The sequence below is a fragment of the Aotus nancymaae genome, unplaced genomic scaffold, assembly GCF_030222135.1.
Source record: "Aotus nancymaae isolate 86718 unplaced genomic scaffold, 86718_ANA_hifiasm-v0.15.2.pri h1tg000019l, whole genome shotgun sequence".
Taxonomy (NCBI): domain Eukaryota; kingdom Metazoa; phylum Chordata; class Mammalia; order Primates; family Aotidae; genus Aotus; species Aotus nancymaae.
Window position 1 is genome coordinate 31,426,412 of NW_026988431.1, and position 22,885 is coordinate 31,449,296.

At 39.3% G+C, this 22,885-nt stretch overlaps 1 protein-coding gene and 1 long non-coding RNA gene across 4 annotated transcripts in view; one reads left to right on the top strand and one right to left on the bottom strand.

Annotated features, from left to right (window-relative positions):
• STAG1 (STAG1 cohesin complex component) overlaps positions 1–22,885 on the bottom strand; it is a 415,374-nt gene that overhangs the window by 8,280 nt on the left and 384,209 nt on the right. For all 3 annotated transcript variants that reach the window (XM_012451163.2, XM_064378722.1, XM_012451164.2), the window contains 3 exons: positions 17,075–17,223; positions 15,639–15,767; positions 4,998–5,203 (listed from right to left, as the gene is read on the bottom strand). In XM_012451163.2, the coding sequence (XP_012306586.1) occupies positions 4,998–5,203; positions 15,639–15,767; positions 17,075–17,223 (484 nt within the window). The remainder of the gene's footprint in view (positions 1–4,997; positions 5,204–15,638; positions 15,768–17,074; positions 17,224–22,885) is intronic.
• LOC135275878 (uncharacterized) lies at positions 154–12,415 on the top strand. Its single transcript, XR_010343455.1, has 3 exons — positions 154–5,428; positions 8,311–11,484; positions 11,788–12,415. It is a non-coding gene; the product is annotated as an uncharacterized LOC135275878 (long non-coding RNA).

A 22,885-nucleotide genomic window follows, 5' to 3' on the forward strand; every position in this document is an offset into this window, starting at 1 on the left:
CCAGGCTGGAGTGCAGTGGTGAGATCTCAGCTCACTGCAACCTCTGCCTCTGGGTTCAAGTGATTCTACTGACTTAGCCTCTCAAACAGCTGGGATTACAGGCACCCACCACCACACCCAGCTCATTTTTGTATTTTTAGTAGAGATGGGGTTTCATCATGTTGGCCAGGCTGGTCTTGAACTCCTGACCTCAGGTGATCCACCTGCCTTGGCCTTCCAAAGTGCTGGGATTACAAGCTTGCACCACTGCACCCAGGTGAAGATGGTTTATAAAGATTTGAGCAGATTAAAGCATTATTTACAAACTATGCTGATAAAATATTACCTAAAGTTTTTTTTTTTTTTTTTTTGAGATGGGGTTTTGCTGTGTTGCCTAGGTTGATTTCAAACTCCTGAGCTCAAAGCAATCCACCCATCTCCCAAAGTGCTGAGATTAAAGGCATGAGCTACTATCCTCGGCCAAGTTTCTACAAACATTCTAAATTATTCTAAATATAAGGCTTCTTAAAAAGTATTACTGCTTTGGTTTTCCTTCTCAAGAATTTAAATCACAATATATAGTATGAATCCCATTGCTTTTCCTCTCCTTAAGTCTCAGAGATGTGTGTGTGACGTTCCTCCTTTGCCATCGAGCATCCTGTTTCTCAGGTTTCTGATATTTTATTAGACACGTGTACATTCTAGATTGGCTTTTCTGTGCCTGGAAATACCAATTGTCTGGTTAAATTCATTCCTCTAATCTGAAGCTCACTACGGAATCTCTTCTTAGTTAACAAAGACATGTTTCATCATCTATTCATAACACTTCATTCAACATTTAATTCAAAACTTTTATTTTCTATGACACCTAAAATTTTATGATAAAAAGATTATTATCACTTAGGTTCTGAACCTGGTAAACTCATCTGTCAGGTGTCTACTACATGTCATCTTTTCCAGAAAAATTTTCCTGTATTCATTAAAAGTTTGGTCACTGTCTATATGTTCCCAGAATCACCTGTGTTTGGTGCATCAGAGCATTGACCATGGTGAAATCAAACAGCCTGTTTCTGTTCTCTCTCTTCCTATCTGCACTCATAGCAGATTAATACCTAATATGTAGCAACTAGTTCTTAGGAAGGCACTTGGCAGAAACTTGCTGAATGAATGGATAACTCCAGGAAGAACTCACTCATCTTAAATAGATGCTTCTAATCCTTTAGAGATTCCTCAATGAAAATACTTCTTATAATACTTTCTCATTTCATTTCCATCTCTGAAGGATGAAACTCTGCGTCCTAAGGGTTCTGCAATACAACCCATCTTAATCATTTTGTAAATCTCAAATGACAAAGAAGTTTTCTTTTTTGTAATTTAAACAAATTAGGTTATCTGGTCCACATAAGCTTCTCTTAATCTTGAAAATGGTATTGACTGCACCATTAGTGAACATTATGGCTATTTAAATTCTCTAAGCTTTAGTTTCTTTTGTGAAAAATTTAGATAATAGCATTGACTTATAAGACATTTATACACTTACATGTCATTCACTGTGTCAGAGACAGACTTAAGTGCTTTACAAATATTAGTCAAATAAATGATTAAGTGATATAACCCATGTTAAAACATATTCCTAGTACAAAGATTTGATGAATGTTGGCTAATAAGAATATTACACTGAAGAATGGCCAGGCATGGTGGCTCATGCCTGTAATTCTAACAATTTGGGAGGCTGAAGCATGTGGATCACTTGAGTCCAGGAGTTCAAGACCAGCCTAGGTAACATGGTGAAACCCTGTCTCTACAAAAAATACAAAAATTAGCCAGGTGTGGTGGTGTACGCCTATAGTCCCAGCTAGTTGGGGGCTGAGGTGGGAGAACTGCTTAAGCCAGGGAGCTTGCAGCTGGAAAACACTCCAGCCTCGGTGACAGAGTGAGATCCTTTCTCTCTTACAAAAAAAAAAAAAAAAAAAAAAGCCAGGTGCAGTGGGTCAAGCCTATAATCCCAGCACTTTGAGAAGCCAAAGTGAGTGGATCACTTGACGTCAGGAGTTCGAGACCAGCCTGGCCAAGATGGTGAACCCTGTCTCTACTAAAAATACAAATATTAGCTGAGTGTGGTGGTGGGTGCCTGTAATCCCAGCTACTTGGGAGTCTGAGGCAGGAGAGTAACTTGAAACTGAGAGGCGGAGGTTTCAGTGAGCTAAGATCAGGCCATTGCACTCCAGCCTGGGAAACAAGAGGGAGGAGACCCTCATCTTAAAAAAAAAAAGGGAAAATGCCTGTAGTCATCCTTTAGAGAAAAGTCTAGGCTCCAATATTACAAAGACAAGATTTTACATTTTCTTTCTCTAGACTTTTAAAAAAAAACTTTTAAGGCCGGGTGCGGTGGCTCATGCCTCTAATCCTAACACTTTAGGAGGCTGAGGCAGGAGAACTGCTTGAACCCGGGAGGCAATTGCTTGAACCTACACCATTTGCACTCCAGCCTGGGGGACAAGAGTGAGACTTCGTTTCAAGAAAAAAAAAAAAAAAAAAAAAGACTTTTAAGTCCCAAACCTGTAATTTGAAAGGAAATCTTAAACTTTGTCGAGATTTTGTTAAACAGTAACATTTATATTAATTCTTTTATTCCTTTTGAAATACAGCTGTTTCCTATGAACTAGAGATTAAAAAAAGAAAAGAAATATAGATGCTACCTACTTTACTGACTAATGCCAGATATGAGGCATTACTATACAATGGTAGCATTTGGATAATTTATTGAATGCTATCTATGTGCCAAGCACTGTGCTCAGTACTTTGTATGTACTAAATGGTTTATTTGTAGTATCTCATTTAATACTCACAGAGTAACTGACATGAGAAATACTCTGCTCATCCTTCATTTGATCAATGATTGAAACTTACAGAGGATAAGTGACAAAGGTCACATAGCTGATAATGAGAAGGCTAGGTATGCATTTTGGAACTCTTGATGTTATAATTTATAGGATCATCAATAGTCAATACTGTCTCCCCAGTAATGAAAAGAATCATTAGATTTAAATTTGAATTAATTTTGCCACAGATTTTAGCCAAACCTTTAGTGAGTAATTTTCTTAGGCAGCACAGGTAAGATGCTAAAAGAGAAGAAGTTATAAAAAGAACAAGCGAGAACTCAGATCACAGCCCTTCACTTGGTTTGGAGAAAATTTATTAGAAGCATGGAGAAGGGGGAAGATTATTTGAGAAAATAAGCATTTTTACTTTGAGGCATCTCTTAGTAATTTTAATAGGAATGCTTTGTTTTAACAGAGCAATTTTTAGTTTTTTTTAGATATCGGAATTGTCTGACCTGCCCGGACCCTCATAACTTGGACCCCAAGGCGCGACCGAATTAGACCAGATGAAAGAGGAGTTTAGGCTTTATTGGAGAGTCTCCGGGCGGACTGGACTCGTAACGGGGGAAGAGTCAGCAGTCTCGCACTGGCTTTCTTTGTTCGGCGGTTTTTATAGGGGTAGAAGGATTTGGGGAGTGGGAGAGCTGATTTGGCAGGTGGCAATAGGTCAGGTTGGCTGTGGGGGGGGGGGGGATGTCTGCCGGGCGGGGAGCTTGTCGGGCCAGAAGTTACTGGAGAGCTGATGGGGCGGATGGTGATTGGTTCAGTCGGTTGCCCGGCCGGAAGGCTGCTGGAATCGGGCCGAGCCAAGGCAGTAGACAGAGTGAGATAAGGGACTGGGGGTGGGGGGGATGTCTGCCGGGAATCGGGCCGAGCCAAGGCGGTAGACAGAGTGAGATAAGGGACCCTCCTTGCGAGGGAGGAGGGGCTTTCCTCATCCGGAAGTTAGGCACTTTCCATGTGGGGGGGGGGAGGGGTGCCCAAAGGTCCTCCACCAGACAGGAATACCTACTATTGATCAGATTTTCATAACACTTTAACTTCCCATTTCCCAGAGTCCAAGAGGCTTATAAAACCAGATTTAGCCATTGCAGCCTTTATAAATAAATTAAATAATGGGCCTGCCAGGCATAGTGGCTCACGCCTGTAACCCCAGCACTTTGAGAGGCCGAGGTGGGCAGATCACGAGGTCAAGAGATTGAAATCATCCTCGCCAACATGGTGAAACCTTGTCTTTAAAAATACGAAAATTAGCTGAGTGTGGTGGTGTGCGCCTGTAGTCCCAGCTACTTGGGAGGCTGAGGCAGGATAATTGCTTGAACCTGGGAGGCAGAGGTTGCAGTGAGATGAGATCGTGCCACTGAACTCCAGCCTGGTGACAGAGCGAGATTCCATCTCAAAAAAAAAAAAAAAAAAAAAAAATTAAATGATGGGAGTCTCGCTCTGTCACTCAGGCTGGAGTGCAGTGGCATCATCATAGCTCACTGCAACCTCAAACTTCTGAGCTCAAGTGATTCTCCCACCTCAGCTTCCCAAGTAGCTGGGACTACAGCTGCATGCCACCAATTTTTAACAAAATTTTTCTTAGAGATGGGAGTCTCGCTATATTTCCCAGGCTGGTCTCAAATTTCCAGCCTCAATTTCCTGATCCTCCTGCCTCAGCCTCCCAAGTAACTGGGATTATGGGTGTGAGGCACCAAACCTGGAGGCCATCACTGTCTTACTGTTCCAACCAAACTGGAAACTATTCTGGTGGTATATTCAATTTGCTGCAGAAATCTACCCTCAAATTATCTGTATCTCACCTATGTTAGGAAGAATTTTACTACAATAGCATTGTGACTATCTTACTTTAATGTATTAGAGGCATATAGTATGGGGACTGACGTTATAGACCTAGCTAATTGTTTCCTCTTGCTCTGTCCTCCTTTATGCTCCATGCTTCTTCAACTTCTTTTTCCTTGACCCTTTTTTGTCTTACTTTGTCTATTCCAACCTTTTGGCCTTAACATCTCAGTGTGAATCAAATATACAAGGAAATCATGTGCCTAATACTATTACCTTGCTTCAACAGATTATTTGATACTTTATAAAACCAGGCAAATTGCTTGTCTCACAGTGTAAAGGCAGACTTACCTTCTACTCTTTTTTTATGAAGTGGGGGTCGTCCTTTCTTATTCCTTACTGATGAGGTTTTGCTGCTACTGCTTCCACTGTTCACAGACATTCTATCATCTTCACCCCCAGTGACTAATGAATTTCTATAGGAGATGAGTGGAAGCCATACATCTTCCCTCCTTTCCATCATCTGCTCGGTAAGGAATTTCTCTAAGTATGAATGGCTAGAAACACAATAAAAATAGCAGTGATTTTCATGGAAGCAGTTCATATATCACTTACTTTTTCTTAATCTGAGGCTCTCTTTCTGCAGGTCCTGAAGAATACCTAAGGACACATAATTAAACTGTTAACAATGGTCACCTTTGGAAAAAGAGGGACTGAGAAGTTAAGGTTTTGCTTCACAAATTCCTGGGATACTTTAAAGCAAGAGAGTGTATTATCTAAAGGTGTGTATATATGTATGGTCTTTTCCTATATTCTTCCTGTGCTTTTAAACATCAATGTTAAAAAAAATTGAAGTTTAGCTCAAAAGGATTATTGAGTTTTCTTATAAAGTGTTCAAGCCAAAGCAGGATTTCTAAGATGGTGGAGTAAGGAGGCTGGCATACCCTCTTTCCAGCAAAACCACATTTTAACTGATAAAAATTATAAAATACAATAATTTAGTCTCTGCAAATTGTATTAAGGGCATACAGCAAATGGAGAAAAATTTATTCAAGAAAATTTGGCCAGGTGCGGTGGTTCACACCTGTAATCCCAGCACTTTGGGTGGCCGAGGCGGTTGGATGACGAGGTGAGGAGTTCAAGACCAACCTGCCAACATGGTGAAACCCCATCTCTACAAAAAAATTAGCTGGGTATGGTGGTACATGCTTGTAATCTCAGCTCCTCAGGAGGCTGAGGCAGGAGAATCGCTTGAACCTGGGAGGCAGAGGTTGCAGTGAGATGAGATGGCGCCTCTGTCTCAAAAAACAAACAAGCAAAACTAATGCATTTTGGTAAGAACACAGAAGTTTGTAGCATTTGATCTACAACCTGTTCCCTTCCCTTGTTTCCTCCTCCCTGCCACTACTGTATTTTAGAAACTCTAGTCCAGGCAGGTGGCCAAGAAGATGGGGGTTCCCTCTCTCTCTAGTTCTCAGGCTACCCTGAAAGAAAGAAGCATACCATTTGCATTTCTCATCACCTCCCAGCCCTGTGTTGTGTAAATTCTATTCTGAACAGCAACCAGGAAAAATGAAGCTCCTTTTATCCCACCTAGCCTCCATTCCTGGGGTAAAACATACCCTGGGCACAGCAGGCTGAGAACACTGGGCCCTGAATGCCCCACCTCAAACTCCCTGTTGAGAGATTCCATACCTAGGGCAAGCTGAGAACCAGGAGTTATCCACCCTCTCCCCTGCTCAAAGCCAGAGGTGTTATTCTGGGAGAAGAGGGATGCTGTCCTATCCCATCCTATTCTGCCCTCCTCCCAATTTCAGTGGCATAAAAGTTCAAATTCTGCCTGGTAGCTGAGCCTGACTATAAAGAAGAAACTCTGCAGCTGGAGAGAGGAGTGAGGAGGAAAAGGCTGGTGATGACTTTATTTGGAATGAAATGTAGAAAATTCCTTTCTTAAGGGTATTGACAACAGAGATCTTGATGGAGTGCAAATAAGAGGGTGCTGGTAGTTCTTTGACACTAGCAGCAACAAATGACAGAGCAAAGCAGCTGGAAGTTCAACAGAGAAAACCAGAGAAAGAGACAGCCAAGAAGAACCTTCCTGGAGTCACAGTCAATCCTGGGAGTTGGACATGTTAACTGACTGACTGTAGTAATCATTTTACAACATATATGTGTATCGAAACATCATATATACACCTTAAATATATATTATTTTTTAAAAGGAAGGAAAAAGCTTAAAAAACAAAGTGATTCTTCATTTCAGTAGCTCCCTTTGATTCATCTGAATACAGCCTACCAAATCCTCCACTGTGCATATTTATCTATATCTATATATCTATATATCTCAGCACTGAAAGAATGCTTTATCACCAATCTTTGATGGTTATTAATAGGTTGCTGAGCTAACTTGGCATTTCATATGTTTCTTCTTATATGAAAGAAAGATAACATTTTATTGTTATTGATCTGCTTAAGTAATTGCTGCGCTTAAAGTTTCTTTTGTTTATAGGTTTCAAATTTTGTGAACTTATCTGTTTATCCATTAAGCATATTAGGAACAGGTTAAAAAAATAAAATTTAAAAAGTCCTGGGAGTTGGGAAAGCTATGCACATATCCTAAGCTGCATTCACTCATGGGCAAACAAGGGCAGGGAATGAATGAGGCAGACTTGAAAGCATTCCCCAAGTCACACACAGATCTATCAACATAGGGAGGAAGCTTCACTGGCAAAAGTGGTTTAAACACAACCTCTCACCAAACACTGGGTGAACAAAAAGCTATTCTTATCCAGGAACTCCTAGGAAGCCAGGCTTAAAATAAAATAACGTGCTTTCCTGGTTGTCTGAAGACTGTGCACACCCAAGGCTACTCTTCTCGGGAACAATCAGAGAAGTATCTTCCAAGCTGCTAGTCCTTGGCCTAAAATGTGGGTCAAAAAAGTAAATACCCTGAATTATGAAAGTAGCTTGCAAGCCATACATATATCTAACAGTATAGGTTAAACCTAACTGACTAAGGGGCTTAAGTGGAACCTCTGATCAGTAAGTGGCTTATGCCAAACCAGGAGTGACCCCCTCAGTAGCTAAGACAAATGATAAAAACCAAGGAAAGCTGGGTGTGGTGGCTCATGCCTATAATCCCAGCACTTTGGGAGGCCGAGGTGGGTGGATCACGAGGTCAAGAGATCGAGACCATCCTGGTCAACATGGTGAAACCCCGTCTCTACTAAAAATACAAAAAATTAGCTGGGCATGGTGACGCGTGCCTGTAATCCCAACTACTCAGGAGGCTGAGGCAGGAGAATTGCCTGAACCCAGAAGGCGGAGGTTGCGGTGAGCCGAGATCGCGCCACTGCACTCCAGCCTGGGTAACAAGAGCGAAACTCCATCTCAAAAAAAAACCAAGGAAAAAGGATCTGAGCAAAGACATCAGAGGCTGCACAAGGCAGAGAAAATAGATTTCAGAGTTTGTTCATCCAAGTAACTAAACAAATAAATGAGCAACAAAAAAATAATATCAACCTCTAGAGGGCAGATAATTAGCAAACAGTAGATATTATTATTTCATAATATATCATTTTTGCAATATATGTGTGTGTGTGTGTGTGTGTGTGTGTGTGTGTATATATATATATATATATATTTTTTTTTTTTTTTCCCTTAGGACAAGGTTTCACTCTGTGACCCAGGTTGGAGTGCAGTGGTGCAATCTTGGCTCACTGCAACCTCTACCTCCCAGGCTCAAGTCATCCTCCCACCTCAGCCTCCTGAGTAGCTGGGACTACAGGCACATACCACCATGCCCAGCTAATTTTTGTAGAGACAGGATTTTGCCATGTTGACTAGGCTGGTCTTGAACTCGTGAGCTCAAGTGATTGGTCCTCTTCGGCCTCCCAAAGTGCTGAGATTACAGGCGTGAGCCACAGTGTCTGGCTGAATGTCCAGTTTTTCAGAAAAAATTATGAGATATACAAAGAAACAGGAAAATGTGGTGGATACATTGAAAAAAGAGCAAGCAGCAGCAACTTGGCCCACAAAGATTTCAAAGCAATGATTATAAATACAAAGTCCCCCACTTACAATGGTTTGATTTGTGGTTGTTTTTTTTTTTTACTTTATGATAGTGCTTTTAGCTGTGTACATTAATGGTGAGTACCCATGCAACCATTCTGTTTTTTACTTTTAGTATTCAACAAATTTCATAAGATATTTGACATTTCATTATAAAACAGGCTTTGTGTTAGCTGATATTGTCAAACTATAGGCTAATGTAAGTCTCCTGCACTTAAAGGTAGTCTGTATTATTCTGTGATTTTTGGTAGATTATGTGTATTAAATGCATTTTTGACTTACAGTATTTTCAACTTATGATGAGGTTTATTAGGATAAAACCACATCTTAAATCCAGGAGCATCGTATGTTCAAAGAACTAAAGAAAATCGTATCTAATTAAAAGTGGGTATGATGACAATATCTCTCATGAAATAAAGAATATGAATTAAAAAAAAGAACCAAATGGAAATTGTGCAGTTGAAAGTATAATAAAAATTTAAAAATTACTATAGGGCTTAACAGTAGATGTGATTTACAAAAGCAAGAAACACCACACTTGAAGATATATCAAGATGCGATGTGAAGAAAAGAAAGAAAAAAGAATAAAGAAAAATGAACAGAAGGCTGGGTGCAGTGGCTCACTCCTGTAATCCCAGCACTTTGGGAAGCTGAGGTGGGTGGATTACCTGAGGTTAGGAGTTTGAGACCTGACTGGCCAACATGGTAAAACCCCGTCTCTACAAAAAATACAAAAAAAATTCGCTGGGCATGGTGGCAGGCACCTGCGATCCCAGCTACTTGGGAGGCTGAGGCAGAAGAATCGCTGAGGTGGAGGCTGCAGTGAGCCAAGATCATGCCATTGTACTCCGGCCTGGCAACAAGAATGAAACTCTGTCTCAGAAAAAAGAAAAAAGAGAAAAAAATGAGCAGAGCCTGAGAGCAGTATGGGATACCATTAAATATACTGACATATGTGTAATGGGAGTAACCAAGATCAAGATAGCAGAGGAAAAAGCAGAAAAATTCAGGAGAAATAATAGGTAAAAATGTGCCCAATTTGGCCAGGTATGGTGGCTCATGCCTGTAATCCCAAAACTCTGGGAGGCTGAGGCAGGCAGATCACGAAGTCAGGAGTTTGAGACCAGCCTGGCCAGTATGGTGAAATCCCCTTTCTACTAAATATACAAAAATTAGCCGGGTGTGGTTACGTGCACCTGTAGCCCCAGTTACTTGGGAGGCTGAGGCAGAAGAATCACTTGAACCTGGGAGGCGGAACTTATAGTGAGCCAAGAATGTGCCACTGCACTCCAGCCTGGGTGACAGAACAAGACTCCATCTTAAAAAACAAAACAAACCCCCCAAAAAACTCCCAACTTGCCCAATTTGATGAAAAACATAATTTACACATCCACAAAGTTCAACAAACTCTAAATAGGATAAATGCAAAGAGATCCACACATAAGGATTCATCATAGGAAAAATGCCGAAAGCCAAGGATAAAAAGAAAATCATGAAAGTAGTAAAAGAAAAGTAGTTAATTACATACAAAGAAAATCCAATAAAATTAATGATTACTCTTATCATCATCTGGCTCACAATGGAGGCCAGAAGGTAGTGGGATGACATGGTCAAACTGTTGAAAGTAGAAAACTATCAAACAAGAATCTTACATTGCTCACTGTAACCTCAAACTCCGGGGCTCAAAATCTTGCTTCAGCCTCCCAAAATGCTGGGCTTACAGGCATGAGCCACCCGAGAGAAATCTGTTGCTATCAGACCTGCCTACTAAAGGAAGTTCATCAAGCTGAAAGCAAAATGACACCACAGGGTAATTTGAATTTACATGAAAAAACAAAGAATGCCAGTAAAGGTAATTTGTAGGTAGTAATAAAAGTATAATTATATATTTACTTATCCCTTCTCAACTGATTTAAAAAGCAAATACATATAACAATATATATGTTACTGAATTGTTGGGTCAGTAACATAGAAATGTAATATATTTAACAATAAGCACAAAAAAACTGAGTGAAAGAGAAGCTGTATTTGAGTATAGGAATGATACCAGATGGCAATTCGAATCCACAGGAAGAAATGAAGAGAACCAAAAAATGGTAAATAGGAAGAGTATTATAACAAACTCTATAAATACATACTTCCTTTCCTTTTCTCAGTGCCTATAAAAGATTATCTCAAGTGTAATTATAACAATTTATTATTGGGTTTCTAATATATATAGATGGACTATGTATAATAAGAATAGCTAAAAAAGGGAGGAAGGAAATGGATTTATATAGAATTAAAGTTTCTGTATTTCCTTAGAATAAATCAGGATAAATCTTAGGTAAATTTTGTTTTGTTGAGGCAGAGTCTCACATTATCACCCAGGCTGGAGCACAGTGGCACAATACTGGTTCACTGCAACCTCCGCCACCTGGGGTGCAAGCAATTCTCCCACCTCAGCCTCTCACGTAGCTCAGATTACAGGCATGTGCCACATGCCCGGCTAATTTTTGTATTGTTAGTAGAGATGGAGTTTCACCATGTTGGCCAGGCTGGTCTTGAACTCCCGACCTCAAGTGATCTGTCCACCTTGGCCTCCCAAAGTGCTGGGATTACAGGTGTGAGCCACTCACTGTGCCCCACCAGTAAATTTTGATAAGATGGATATTGTAAGGCCTGGAAAAACCACCAGGAAAATAACTAAAAAAAATACAATTAAAGATTCATTAAAGGAATTAGTATGTTACACTAGAAAGCATATGTTTAATATAAAAGAATGCAGGCCGGGCGCGGTGGCTCAAGCCTGTAATCCCAGCACTTTGGGAGGCCGAGGCGGGTGGATCACGAGGTCAAGAGATCGAGACCATCCTGGTCAACATGGTGAAACCCCGTCTCTACTAATACAAAAAATTAGCTGGGCACGGTGGCGCGTGCCTGTAATCCCAGCTACTCAGGAGGCTGAGGCAGGAGAATTGCCTGAACACAGGAGGCGGAGATTGCGGTGAGCCGAGATCGCGCCATTGCGCTCCAGCCTGGGTATCAAGAGCGAAACTCCGTCTCAAAAAAAAAAAAAAAAAGAATGCAGTAAAAGAGAAAGAATAAAAAAACAAAAACAAACCCAGGAGACATATATTAAAAAACAGAAAGTATAGTAGTAGAGAATATCAGGTTGAATTTAAAAACACATGATCCAATTTGCTGTCTACATGATACACACTTTAGATTAAAAGATACAAAGGCAGAAAGTAAAAGGATGGAAAAAAAGGTGTACCATGCAAACAGTAATCAAAATAAAGCTGGAGTGATTATACTAATATGACACAAAATTGTCTAGAGACAGAGAATGACACTTTAGAACAAGATTCAATTGGTCAGGAAGACGTAACAATTAAAAATGTATACACAGTCTGGGTAAGGTGGCTCATGCCTGTAATCCCAGCACTTTGAGAGGTCGAGGTGGGTGGATCACCTGAGGTCAGGAGTTTGAGACCAGCCTGGCCAACATGGTGAAACCCTGTCTCTACTAAAAATACAAAATTAGCAGGGCATGGTGGTGTATGCCTATAGTCCCAGCTACGCAGGAGGCTGGAGAATCAATGGAATGTGGGAGGTGGAGGTTGCAGTGAGCCGAGATTGCACCACTGCACTCCAGCCAGGACAACAGAACGAGACTCTGTCAAAAAAAAAAAAAAAAAAAAAAAAAAAGTATATACACCTAACAAGAAAGTCCTCAAAGAAAAAGAGAAAATAAGACAATAAACAAAGAAAAAAAAAAAAAGAAAGCACCAAAATACATGAAGCAAAAACTGAACTAAAGGGACAAATAGACAATTCAATAGTAATATCTGGGGACTTCAATATCCCACTTTCAATAATGAATAGGAGGACAATTAAGCAAAAGATTAACAAGAACATGGATGACTTGAAAAGTAGTATACACCATGGAATATTATGCAGCCATTAAAAATGAGGAGTTCGCGTCCTTTGTAGGGACATGGATGAACCTGGAAACCATCATTCTCAGCAAACTGACACAAGAACACAAAACCAAACACCACATGTTCTCACTCATAGGAGGGTGTTGAACAAGGAGAACACATGGACACAGGGAGGGGAGCACTGTACACGGGGGTCTGTTGCGGGGGAGTGGGGGGGACAGCGGGGGGGGGGGAGTTGGGGAGGGATAGCATGGGGAGAAATGCCAGATATGGGTGAGGGGGAGGGAGGCAGCAAATCACACTACCATGAATGCACCTATGCAACAACTTTGCATGTTTTTCACATGTACCCCAAAACCTAAAATGCAATAAAAAAAAAAATAAATAAAATAAATTATATATCTGAAACCTAAAAAAAAAAAAAAGAAAAGTAGTATAAACAAAACTATAAGCTAACTAGATGGAAAAGACATCTACAGAACAAAAACTCCAACCAAAAACAGGAGGGCAACACATTTTCTCAAATATACATGGAACATTCTCTAAGACCATATGTTGGTCCACAAAACAAGACTTAATAAACTTAAAAGGATTAAAATAATATAATATATGATCTCTGACCACATGAAATGAAGAAATCAGTAACAGAAGGAAAATATGGAAATTCAGAAATATGTAAAAATTAAACAAAATATTCCTGAATAATCAATAGGTTAAAGAAGAAATAAGTGAAATGAAAAGAATGCTTTGAGATGAATAAAAACAGAAATGCAACATTCCAAAACTTACAAGATACAGCTAAGGTAATGTTCAGAGGAAAATGTATAAGCTGTAAATGCCTATACTGAAAAAGTTTTCAAACCACTCCCACTAATATTCAACACCTGTCTTTGTCTATCATATTACCCCATTTCAGTGCCTGAAACTCTCATTTGCCTGTTTGTTTTTTTTTAGAGACAGAGTCCAGCTATTTTGCCCAGCTACTCTCAAACTCCTGTCCTCAAATAATCCTCCTACCTCAGCCTCTAGAGTAGCTGGCATTCCAGGTGGGAACCAATGAACCTGGCCAACTGCCTGTTTATGTTGTGCCCCCTGCATTAGAGTATAAGCTTTACAACAGTAGCTGACCAGACTACGGGCTTAATAAATATTTTGTGATCAATATGATATCAACATCTTTACTTAGAACTATCACTTATATTCATACAACTATTAACTGTCTCTCAAAAATTCTATTTATTTAGAATATTGTTATATTAAAAAAACCGGTAAGAGACAGGCTCAGCTAAAAATAGGTTCTTGGTACATGAAAAAAAAAAAAAAAAAAGAAAGAGGCAACACTCCCACTAATAATCAACACCTGTCTAAGAAAGAGGCAACACTCCCACTAATAATCAACACCTGTCTCTGTCTATCATATTACCCCATTTCAGTGCCTGAAACTCTCGTTTGTCTACCTGTTTGTTTTTTTTTAAGAGACAGAGTCTCGATATGTTGCCCAGGCTGCCCTCAAACTCCTGCCCTCAAACTATCCTCCCACCTCAGCCTCCGGAGCAGCTGTGATTCCAGGTGGGAACCACTGAGCCTGGCCATCTTCATGTTAGTTTATGCTGTGCCCCGCCTGCATTAGAGCATAAGGTTTACAACAGTAGCTGACCATACTAGAGGCTTAATAAATATTTTCTGATCAAAAGGACATCAACATCTTTACTTAGAACTATCACTTATTAAAAAAAAAAAAATTATCACTTATATTCACATAAGTACTGTCTGTCAAAATTCTATTTACTTAGAATATTATTTTTTAAAAAATTAATTGGTTGAGACATGCAGGATCATAATCATAGCTCACTACAGCCTGGGCTCAAGTGATAATCACTTCTGGACTCAAGTGATCTGCCACCTGAGCCTCCCAAGTAGCCGGGACTACAGGTGTACACCACCACACCTGGCTAATTTTAATTTTTTTTTTTTTAAATAGAGACTGGGGTCTTGCTTTGTTGCTAGGGCTGGTCTTGAACTCCTGGACTCAAGCAGTCCTCCTGCCTCAGCCTCCTAAAGTGTTGAATTACAGGTGTGAACCACTGCGCCCAGCTAGAATATTATAAAATAGGACTCTCTGTCTTACCAGTTTATAAAACTTAGGATTCATTATAGTATTATACTCTAGAAAAGTTTTTTTTTTTTTTTTTTTTGGGACGGGGGGACGGAGTCTCACTCAGTCCCCTGGGCTGGAATGCAGTAGCTCGATCTTGGCTCACTGCAACCTCTGCCTGCCAGGATCAAGCAATTATTCTGCCTCAGCCTCCTGAGTAGCTGGGACTACAGGCGCACACCACCATGCCCAGCTAATTTTTTTGTGTTTTTGGTAGAGACGGGGTTTCACCATGTTGGCCAGGCTGGTCTCGAACTCCTGACCTCAGGTGATCCACCCACCTTGGCCTCCCAAAGTGCTGGGATTAGAGGCATGAGCCACCATGCCCAGCCTAGAAAAGTCTTCTAGTTTGGTTTTAAATAAAACTTATTCCATCAAGATTTTCTTTTGAAATTATATATACATTTTTTCCATTGTTATCAATAATCAAAAAAAGCAAATACAAAAAAAACCTTTTGAAACAAGTCAAATAAAATAGAATATAAAACTAAACAACAAAATAAGAAACCCCCCCCAAAAAAAAAACTAAAACAAAATTAATATAAAAGGAAAGAAGGAAGAGTTACACAATGGCTAAACCAATGTTCATACATCTTTGAATTGCACAATAAGAAAACATTTCTACCTGCTTAATTCATATTGCAGATTCTAGGGTACTAAAAGATAAGCAGCGAAACAACTACTATATAAATGCTTGAAAGAAAATTCTAATTCCTTAAAACAAACTATCAGAGCCTAAATTATCAAAACTAATATCTAAATGATTAAAAAATTTTTAAAATAAACATTAAAATTACAACAGTATCATTATAAAAACCATTTCTCTTGTAATGTGCAACTTACACTGTCTTTTTGTCCTGTCGAAGAAGTTTGGAAGAAAATTCACTTAGTACTTCAAGAAAAGCCAGATTAGGAGGTGGATACTCTTGTCCTTTCTGATTTTGGTATTTAAATGCAAACTCTATGCCATCCCTGAAGTAAAAGAAAACATCAACTTATTTTTCCAGATAGTATATTCTCTCAATTGGCTAATATTACATAAATATTTGTGAAGGTAGTAAAATCATCGCAAAAGGTAGTAAAATCTGACAAATTCAAATAATAAACTAATGTGAATATATAGGACATATTTGTGTATATTTATAGTAAGAAACTGTAAACTGGGAAAAATATACAAAAAACAGCTACAGAGCAACAAAGGTAAGTTCCTTATTTGTTTTTGTTTTTGAGACAAGGTCTCATTAGGTTGGAGTGCAGTGGTGCGATTATGGCTCATTTACTTAACTTCCTGAGCTCAGGTGATTCTCCCACCTCAGCCTCCCAAGTAGCTGGGACTACATGTGTGTGTCACCAGACCTGGGTAATTTTTGCAATTTTTGTAGAGATGGGGTTTCGCTCTGTTGCCCAGGCTAGTCTCAAACTCCTGGGCTCAAGCAATTTGCCTCCCTTGGCCTTCCAAAGTACTGGGATTACAGGCACGAGCTACTGCGCCTGGCCCCTATGCATAGTTTTTTTAGAGGTAACAAGATACCCTGGAAAGATAATTATTAATAGATTGCCGGAATATTTGCTTCTTGGAGCTGGTAACGGTACCAAACTGTGTGAGTTTACTAAAGGTTTTGTTACTTCTGTTTTCACAGTAATGAATCCCAAATCAGTTTTGTATAGTCTTTACAAAAAATTCTATAATAATTATTTTTTCAGAGACAGGTCTCTGTTGCTCAGGCTGGAGGGCAGTGGTACAATCATAGCTCACTATAACCACAAATTCCCAGTCTCAAGTGATCCTCCTGGTTCAGCCTCCAAAGTACCTAGGGCTACAGGCACATGCCACTATGCCTGGTTCACATTTTTATTTTTTGTAGAGATAGGGTCTTACTATATTGCCCAAGCTAGTCTTGAATTCCTGGCCCCAAATGATCCTCCTGCTTTGGGCTCCCAAAGTTCTGGGATTACAGGCGCAAGCCACAGTACCCAGCCTGTATAGTCTCTCAAAACCCATGCCTCCCACCACTGTTTTCTTAGTGACAGACCTGACAATAATATGTTATCAAATTTTGCTTTCTATACTTTATAAGATGAACAAATGGGTGGTATAAGTAAGTTTTTTCAAATTAAAAACGTCCTCCCAGTTTAAAATCTCTAAACTAGATAATCTCCAAAGTTCTCGTAACTTAAAAGTCTACCAATTGTCACTTTAAAAATGGGACAAATAATAGTTATTTCATTAAAATTCCAGTAAACCAGATTCCGTATAACAAAGTATTTATCTCACTCACTTGTGAAGTGTAGCAACTGCTTCTCGTGTCTTAATCTGGTCCAATCCAAATGTAAGGGCAAAGCGACGTGCCAATTCTTTAATGCCACTGACATGGGCAGATGTCCTATCTAGGTTGGGACCTTGCTCTTGAACAAGTTCATTAAATAACTGGTAGAAAGAAACAAAGAGGAAAAAACCTATAGCTCAGAATTTTAAAAATTTATTTTCAGAATAAGTAATTTAAAAATATGTAAAAGGTATAAGGTGAAATACGTTTCTCTCCTTGAATTGAACTTCAGCTACTCTGTTCCCTTACTACAAATTGTCTATTATTAAGAGCTTAAGTTAATTTTCATGCTAGTGGTGTGACTAAATGCAGATAGAAATTTGTTTCTAATAATAAAAAAAAATACATTATTTTTATTGAGAGAGTCTCGCTCTGTTGGCCAGGCTGGAGTGCAGTGGTGTCACCTCAACTCACTGCAACCTCCATCTCCCAGGTTCAAGCGATTCTCATGTCACAGCCTCCTGAGTAGCTGGGATAATAGGTGTGTATCACCATGCCCATCTAATTTTTCAAATTTTTAGTAGAGACCTTGGCCAGGTTGGTCTCAAACTCCTGTCCTGAAATGATCCGCCCTCCTTGTCCTCCCAAAGTGCTGCGATTACAGGTGTGAGCCACTGCACCTAGCCAAAAGAATGTATTTTGAGATGGGAAAAAGAAATATATTTATAAAAAATATACTACATGTTTATAAACATCTATTCTTTTTGTTATTGTTTTTACAGGAATGATAGTATATGAAATATAGGGTTAAGAGTTTTGTTTTTTCACTTATTATATTTCAAACAAGAACATTATGTAGACTATTTGCATACATCGGGCTATGATTTTTCCCACCCAGTAACAAAATACACTAAAAAGTTCTTAAGCTGGGTGGAGTTTTATAAATTGCATATATGTTAGCTATTTTCTGTGAAAATAACAAAAATGGAATCCTGGAGTACTAGGTAATATACAAGCAATTATCATTCCACTACCAAATCTAAAAACTTAATTGTATCTGTAGACAGCTACCTTTCCTCCTGTTATAAGAGGTGAACTGTCCAGACTATCATCTAAAGCCACTCCCTCCTTATGTATTAGATAAGTAGGGAGTATGTAAAGTTTTACCTGCTCAACACTTTTGCTCTTGTGGTTACTGCTCTTTCCTGCCTCATAAACTATTCCTTCTGTACTAGATGCATACCTCTTAAAAATACTCAACTTCTCGACCCCATTTTCTCTGCCAGCTACTAACCCATTTCTCTGATTCCCTTTATAGTGAAGGTTCCAAAAAGTATTGCTGGCATTTGTTTTCTTCAGTTTGTCACCTTCCAGCCTCTCAATTTATTCTGATCACACCATTCACTGAAATAGCTCCTGGCTGCTAATATGTTGTGCACCTTTTTAGTTTTCGTCAGCAATGCATAGACTACTTGCTTTGTCAGTACTGAAGGAACAGTTCTTTCAGGGATTTCAAATTTATTCACAGATAATTATTTATAGATTGTTGAACTTTAAAATGTTTTCACATATTGGTACATACAATAAGTTTAAACTTTAAAACTTAAAGTGTACATTTAAAGTAAATACAACCACCCGATCTTTGACAAACCTGATAAAAACAAGCAATGGGGAAAGGATTCCCTGTTCAATAAGTGGTGTTGGGAAAACTGGCTAACCATATGCAGAAAGCAGAAACTCGGCCGGGCGCGGTGGCTCAAGCCTGTAATCCCAGCACTTTGGGAGGCCGAGGCGGGTGGATCACGAGGTCGAGAGATCGAGACCATCCTGGTCAACATTGTGAAACCCCGTCTCTATTAATACAAAAAAATTAGCTGGGCACGGTGGCGCGTGCCTGTAATCCCAGCTACTCAGGAGGCTGAGGCAGGAGAATTGCCTGAACCCAGGAGGCGGAGGTTGCGGTGAGCCGAGATCGCGCCATTGCACTCCAGCCTGGGTAACAAGAGCGAGACTCCGTCTCAAAAAAAAAAAAAAAAAAAAAAAGCAGAAACTCGACCCCTTCCTGACACCTTACACTAAAATTGACTCCAGATGGATTAAAGAATTAAACATAAGGCCTAACACCATAAAAACACTAGAAGGAAACCTAGGCAAAACCATTCAGGACATAGGCGTAGGCAAGGACTTTATGACCAAAACACCAAAAGCATTGGCAACAAAAGCCAAAATAGACAAATGGGACCTAATCAAACTCCACAGCTTCTGCACGGCAAAAGAAACAGTCAATAGAGTGAATCGGCAACCAACAGAATGGGAAAAAATTTTTGCAGCCTACCCATCTGACAAAGGGCTGATATCCAGAATTTACAACGAGCTAAAAAAGATTTACAAGAAAAAAACAAACAAGCCCATTCAAAAATGGGCGAAGGATATGAACAGATACTTTACAAAAGAAGACATACAAGAGGCCAACAAACATATGAAAAAATGCTCATCATCACTGGTCATTAGAGAAATGCAAATCAAAACTACATTGAGATACCATCTCACACCAGTTAGAATGGCGATCATTAAAAAATCTGGAGAAAATAGATGCTGGAGAGGATGTGGAGAAATAGGAACACTTTTACACTGTTGGTGGGAGTGTAAATTAGTTCAACCACTGTGGAAAACAGTGTGGCGATTCCTCAAGGACCTAGAAATAGAAATTCCATTTGACCCAGCAATCCCATTACTGGGCATATATCCAAAGGATTATAAATCGTTCTACTATAAGGACACATGCACACGAATGTTCATTGCAGCACAGATTACAATAGCAAAGACCTGGAACCAACCCAAATGCCCATCGATGATAGACTGGACAGGAAAAATGTGGCACATATACACCATGGAATATTATGCAGCCATTAAAAATGAGGAGTTCACGTCCTTTGTAGGGACATGGATGAACCTGGAAACCATCATTCTCAGCAAACTGACACAAGAACACAAAACCAAACACCACATGTTCTCACTCATAGGAGGGTGTTGAACAAGGAGAACACATGGACACAGGGAGGGGAGCACTGTACAAGGGGGTCTGTTGCGGGGGAGTGGGGGGGACAGCGGGGAGGGGAGTTGGGGAGGGATAGCATGGGGAGAAATGCCAGATATGGGTGAGGGGGAAGGAGGCAGCAAATCACACTGCCATGAATGCACCTATGCAACAACTTTGCATGTTTTTCACATGTACCCCAAAACCTAAAATGCAATTAAAAAAAAAAAAAAAAAAAAAAAAAAGAAAGGAGCTTGAGACCCACTCAAAAAAAAAAAAAATACAAAGAATATATTTTGTTGTAAAAAATTCAAAGAATATCAAAGTAAAAGTTCTTCTTTTTCTTTTCCACCAAATACCATTATTCTCTTCAAAGGTAACCAGTGTTAAAAGTTTGAAAGTTTTCTAGATCAGTATAGATATATTACATATACATCTAAAGTTTTTATTTTTACATAAATGGTACCATACTGCATATTGTCCTGAAATTTGCTGTTTTTCACTCAATATTTTGTCTTAAAAATCCTTTATCCATCTCAGTTTAGTTCCCACTTGATAGACATTTAGACTATTTTGTTTGTTACTATTACAGAGACTGCTGTAATAAAACATCTTATATATATATATATAGGTACACACCTGTGCACATCTGTGTAGATACCTAGAAGCAAAATTACTGGCTTGAAGGAAATATGTATCTTCAATTTTGGAATATACTACAAACTGTCTTTTAAGAAGGCAGTTTTCAAAAGGGACCTTTTCCTCTATATCTTTATCAATCATTTTAATTCATGCCAATCTGTTGAACAATAATAAGTATCCATTTTAATTTGTATTTCAGTAACAATAATAATAATTATTATTAGAAACAGGGTCTTACTCTGTCATCTAGGCTGGAGTGCAGTGGTGTAATCACAGCTCACTGCAGCTTTGACTTCCCAGTCTCAAGCCATCCTCTCACCTCATCCTCCTGAGTAGCTGGGACTACAGGTGTGTGCCAACAATTTTTTTTTTTTAAGTTTTTATAGAGACAGGGGTCTTGCCATGTTGCCCAGGCTAGTCTTGAATTCATGGGCTCAAGCAATCCACCTAGCTCGGCCTCCGAGCTGGAATTATAGGTGTGAGCCACTATGCCTGGCTTTCATTATTAATTGTTTATGGTTACATATGAAAATTATTAATGCCTCTTCTCTTTGTGTTTTTTTTTTTTTTTTTTTTTGAGATGTAGTTTCGACCTTGTTGCCCAGGCTGGAGTGCAATGGCGTGATCTCGGCTCACTGCAGTCTCTACCTCCTGGGTTCAAGTGATTCTCCTGCCTCAGACTCCCTAGTAGCTGAGATTATAGGCACTTGCCACCACACTTGGCTAATTTTTTGTATTTTTAGTAGAGATGGGGTTTCACCATGTCAGCCAAGCTGGTCTCAAACTCCTGACCTCAGGTGATCTACCCACCTCAGCCTCCCAAAGTGCTGGGATTACAGGTGTGAGCCACTGTGCCCAGCCTAATGCCTCTTTTCATGTTTAATGGTTTGTAAGATTCTTCCTCTGAAAAATGCCTTTTTCAAATCCCTCGCTTGCTTTTCTATGGGATTTATTTATCTTTCTTACTGATCTGTAAGGTTTGTTACGTAGGACTGAAAATATTTTCCCCAATCTATCATTTTTTAAAACTTTGCTTAAAGTGCTGACTGATATATAAATCTATTTATATTTATACAGATTGGCTAGGCAAGGTGGCTCACGCCTATAATCCCAGCACTTTGGGAGGCCAAGGAGTTTGAGACCAACATGGTGAAACACTATCTCTTTGAAAAAAAAAAAAAATAAAATAAATTTATACTAATCATCGATTTTTAACTTAGTGACTTCTTTAGAAAGAGGATTTAAAAAATATTATCTTATTTTCTTATAAACCCTTATTTATTTATTTATTTATTTTTCTGAGACTGAGTCTCACTCTGTTGCCCAGGCTGGAGTACAATGGTGTGATCTCTGCTCATTGCAACCTCCGCCTCCTGAGTTCAAGCGATTCTCCTGCCTCAGCCTCCTCAGTAGCTGGGATTATAGGCACACACCACCACACCTGGCTAATAAATCCTTACTTTTGGACTTTTATATATAAACCATTCTAGTAGTTATTTTGGGTATACATTAGGTACGAGTATAAACAGGTATTTTTCCAAAATAGTCAGCTGACCCATCACAATGTAGTGAATAGTCCCAATCCTTTTGCCACTGAGACTTCTAAATACAAACATATATATATATATGTAGTACATATATTTATATATATGCACATATATATCCACTAGACCCCCTAAAATCTCTATTTTAAATTACTAAGCATTTATTAGAAATCTTATTAATGCAATATGAAATATTTTCTTTTTTTTTTAATTAACTTTTTTTTTTTAGAGACAGCATCTCGCTATGTTGCCCAGGCTGGAGTGCAGTGACTATTCACAGGCGTGATCCCACTACTGATCAGCACAGGAGTTTTGATCTGCTGTTTCTGACCTGGGCCGGTTCACCTCTCCTTAGGCAACCTGGTGGTCCCCGGCTCCTGGGAGGTCACCATATTGATGCCGAACTTAGTGTGGCATAGCGCACTACAGCCCAGAACTCCTGGGCTCAAGCGATCCTCCCACCTCAGCCTCCCGAATAGCTAGGACTTTAGGCACGCACCACCACGCCCGACTGAAATACATTTTCTTATCTCCTGGTGCCCTTCTTCATGAAATATTTTTTACATTTTTCTTTTTAAATTCATACTTTCAAAATTTCTA